The 4,646-nt window shown below is 34.4% G+C and overlaps 1 protein-coding gene across 1 annotated transcript; it reads right to left on the bottom strand.

Annotated features, from left to right (window-relative positions):
- Positions 1-380: 380 nt before the first annotated feature.
- Positions 381-1,883, bottom strand: LOC308279245 (germ cell-less protein-like 2; the record flags this gene model as incomplete). Its single annotated transcript, XM_080719259.1, has 1 exon — positions 381-1,883. The coding sequence occupies one exon, from the start codon at positions 1,881-1,883 to the stop codon at positions 381-383; it is 1,503 nt and encodes a 500-aa protein (XP_080575385.1).
- Between the last annotated feature and the right edge of the window lie 2,763 nt (positions 1,884-4,646).

Below are 4,646 nucleotides of genomic sequence, written 5' to 3'. Positions count from 1 at the left end.
TGGTACAAACCAGGGTGACTAGCCTCATATTTTACCTCATGATTGACTGTACTATTACTACAATTTAAATCCAAACAACAGTTTCAGCAAAAGAGCGAATTTTTTATTTTGTCACCATCTAAGGGTCACATTTATCTAACCAGCCAAATTAGTTGAGGTTCCTTGCAAACTTCATCTCTTATTTCCATTTGGAGTTTGGTTGTTGATAATGCATGAAAAACAAAGGATGCCATCATTTTATTTGATATATAATTTTTTGGAATTAAAAATTTTCTTCATAATTGCATAGAAATAAAGATGAACAGTAGTCATTTCTGATGTTACTGTATTCTTAAGAATATTTTACTTTTGTTATTAATCATCTTAATATTGATGGATTATCAGTTTCCTATATGTTTTAATGACACGAACAAGAAGTTGCAGAATATATATAATGGGAATTTCAGAACTATGCTATCCAACTTCATTACCACTTGTTCTTCATCCTTTTCAAAGGTAAGGATTTTATAACCTGTTGTTTTTCTGAAATTTAGTTTTCCACTAGCTTCAAAATATACCAAAGTTAGTTTGAATGCAATATTTCGTAGATGTTGTGAACAATCAGAGCCTTCACATAGTTGATTAAAAAGATTTTGCTTGAAAATTATATAATGACTGGTAAAAATGACATGTAAGGGAAAACCAAAGTTGTAACCTGACCACTTCCAGGAATATTTACCATCTTTGATAATCCTTTTGCCACACCTCATGCTGTACCCTTCTAGTTCTATTTCATTGATGTGTTGAGGCCCGATTTCCCTACATTGTTCTGCTTTGAGCAAGGTAAGCCATTGTTGTTTGTAAACAGATGATAACCATTCTGAAGGTATTAGACAATCTTGTTCAATTACTCTTGTGGATGCCAGGTCACAGATGATATGCTGAAGTCTCAGTTTTTTAAACACTGGTTCAAATATTATTCCTACTTCTGTTTCAAGAAAAGTGGTGTTACCACCACATTTCCTGTGTTTGGAAAACCAGTTGTTCGCATCAACTAAAAGCTGTTTCATTGAACCTTTCCAAGCTTGGTTAAGGCGAAGGAACATCCACTCTTTAAGTGTGGTATATATATCCATTTCTTTTTGCATTACTAGTAAATTAGAAGACGAAATGAGCAAATTCATGAGTTTTATATCTATCTCTTTGTAAAGCTCCACATTAGGGTGTGTCATCAGATTGTTAAGAAGCCATTCAAAGCACACTGCCTTTGTAGAATCTAATCCATGGGTTTCAGATGCTACATAATAACCACATACAGTTTTCACATTAATCGTTTCTTTCATGGTCTCCTTACATTGCTGAATTAAGTCCTCTATCTGAAGCAGGCATGCAGTTGCCAAAACACCTAGAACTTGTAGGGGCTCTATTAAAACATACTCATCCCTATACAAGGAACCTAGTACAAAGTGCAAGGATTGGACATCTATATTCTTGTCATGAACTTCCAATTCAATAATATCATCATGCATTTCTTTCTGCGAACCTTTGAACATATTAGCAAAGTAACCTGACTGACATAAAAATACTTTGTGTAAACACCATATTTCCCCCAGAGCACGAATTTTAATGTCACTGTTTTTCCCATTCAAAAATAAATATTGATAAGCATACTTGGATGAAATCTTAACTTTTTTTCTGTAGCTGGTGCTGAGGACTTCCTGTGGATTCTCTTCCTGATCTTGAGACTTCTCGCTGTCAGATTTTGGACTCAAGCTGCATTTGCTGCTCCTTTTGCGCTTGCGACTGCTGGATATATTACTGGGCCCCGCTGTGGTTTCTGGCTGCACCAGATCTCCTGTGACTGGTTCCCTACCTCGGAAGATTCGACTGCTTAAGAGCCCCATTGATAAAAAGCTCCCAAAGCCTCTAAAAGAGACCCTTATAGAGGCTTCTCTGCCATGGTTTTTCTGCATCCTGCCATCTCTGCCTGGGTGCTAGACTAACTGGTACCTTTTGGCACTGCCTCAAACGTCATAGAGGTAGTACTGTATTCTTCATCATATGTCCCGCCCCTCCTGTCCCTTGGCCCCGCCCCTGACAACAGCGAGGTTCCAATGAGTCTGTTTACTTACCATCCTCCACTCTGAGTTTCTTCACTTTTCTGTTTGAATTTGTTTTTGTTTATAGATGAGATCCTCTTTCTCAGCATCCTGAGCCAATTTTCCCTTTTCTTTTATAAAGGAAACGACCAAGTCAAACCTTACTGTCTACTGTTAAATTCTGTGCCATATTCACACTCCCACCCCACCCCGAGAGGGTATTACAGAATGCTGTTTTCTCAAAGATCAATAGTATTGAATATAATCTTTTCCTTTTTTTGGTACTGGGGATTGAATTCAGGGGAACTCTATTTCTGAACTACACTCCTACCTTACATTTTTATTTTGAAGCAGGGTCTCACTAAGTTGCAGACGGCCTCACTAAATTGTTGGGGCTTGACTTGAACCTGCAATCGTCCTATCTCAGCCTCCTAAGCACTGAGATTACAGTTGTGTGCCACCATGCTTGGATTTAATATAATTTACCAACAACTTTCAGCAATTGAAATGGTGAGCAGAGGTACTTTATTATGTAATTACTCATCTTTGATTATTATCAAAGAAATATTAATTTCATATAGATGGCTATGCAGATATTTCAAATTTTTCTTCATATTATTTATTTCTATGTATAAGATTATATATTTTTTCTTCTTCTTTTCTTTATTTGTTGTAGTACTGAAGATTGAACCCAGGGGCATTCTACCTCTGAGCTACACCAGCCCTTTTTATTTTTTTTATTTTGAAACACTGTCTTCCTAAGTTACTATTGGTGTCAAACCTGAGATTCTCCTGTCTCAGCCTCCCAAGTACTGAGATTACAGGTATATGTGACTATGCCTAGCTATATTTTTTCTTATTATTTATTGATAAAAGCCTCTTATAAGGTTAGTCGTTGTCTAAATTATATATGTATATATATATATATATATATATATATATATATATATATATATATATATATTGGTTTGATATTGTTGTTTCATTGATTTACATTTACCACTTAAGTTTTATGGGATTCATGTGTGTGGGCGTGTGTGCATGTTGTGTATGTGTATTTATGTGTATGTGTGTGTGTGTGTTTGTGTGTGTATATGTGTGTTGTACTAGGTATTGAACCCAGGGACATTCTACCTCCAAGATATACCCCTAGCCATTTTCATTATTTTTTGTTTGTTTGCTGAGAGTCTTTCTATGTTGTTTAGGCTGTATTCCCATGGGCAATCCTCCTATCTCAGTCTCCCAAATACCGGGATTACAAGCATGTGCTACCACACCCAGCTGTTTTGATTCTTAAGAAGCCTAATCAGATATATAATTATGTGTCTTTTCATCTGTGAGTAGGAAGCCTCTTCTCATCTAATGTCAGATAGTCTATATTTTCACTGAACTTTAATATTACTTAACTGTTAAAAATCTAAATTTGCATGCATTTGAAAACTCATATTTTTAAATGACAGACCATTAGAAGAGGTAAAAGCAGAAAAATACATAAATGTACATGTGTGCATAGAAAGAATACTGAAAGTATTAAGAAATTCTACCATAGGTTGTTTTGGGGTTTCAATATGGTAAGTACTTTCAGAATGAAGCCCATAAAGCTTGGTTGCATGATGCTTTTCATCCTCCATAACTGCTGTTAATGTGAGTTTTGTTTTATTTTCATCAAATGCAAGATCCTTTATATCTTTAAAAGCAAAACAATCCCACTTACTTCCAAGAGAGTAGGAGTAATATTCATGGGAAAAGACAAATATCCAAGATTAGTTTTACAAAATGCTTTTTGCCTACTTAATTCATTGTCAAAACCCTAGAAACTAAAGTAGTACTTGGTAGGTGTTCATTAAATATAATATAGTAAATGAACATCTATCTCATGTCAAATATTAAACATTATTGACTTTATCTTTTTATTTTATTAAATTAATATTGTGTTCTGATAAATCATAACTATTACATTTATGGATTAAGACATCATTTTAGATTAATTGTATGCAATGTGAAATGACTAAATCGAGTCAATAAACCTATCAGCTTCTTAATATTTTTTGTGATGATGCATTTGAAGTTTATTTTCTTAAGTTATTTTGAAATATAACATTGTTATTGACTTCCATCCAACCTGAAATTTAATGCTCTGCTTAAGAGAAACATAATCCATTATTTACAAAGTTCTTATTTTTCTTTTAGTCCCTATATATTCTCAAAATTGCCTTTAAAAAGTTTTCTTTAATCTAGGATACACTGTTCCTTCCAGGGTTACTTGTTCCCACCTCTGTAATCTCACTGATTCTGTATCTGTACAGAAATCCTCAGAGGTAAGGTACTTCTTAATTTTGCCTACAAATTTGCTTTATTCATTTTCCTGGTTGCTCTTTGTCATTTCTGTTATCTTTACTTCTGATTTTGGCTGCACTTAAATAGCCTTTCTTTGATTTAGGTCTGCCTTTATGATTATTAATGGTACTTTAGCAGAATCACCTGTTTAAAAAAGGGGAAAATCCACTACAATAAATGTTATTAGGAGCTGCATGTTCCACAGTGTTAGAATTACTCTTGGATACTAGC

The sequence above is a fragment of the Muscardinus avellanarius genome, assembly GCF_963383645.1.
Source record: "Muscardinus avellanarius genome assembly, chromosome: X".
Lineage (NCBI taxonomy): Eukaryota > Metazoa > Chordata > Mammalia > Rodentia > Gliridae > Muscardinus > Muscardinus avellanarius.
Note: the sequence above shows the minus strand (reverse complement) of the source record. Positions and strands in the feature narration are given on the sequence as shown.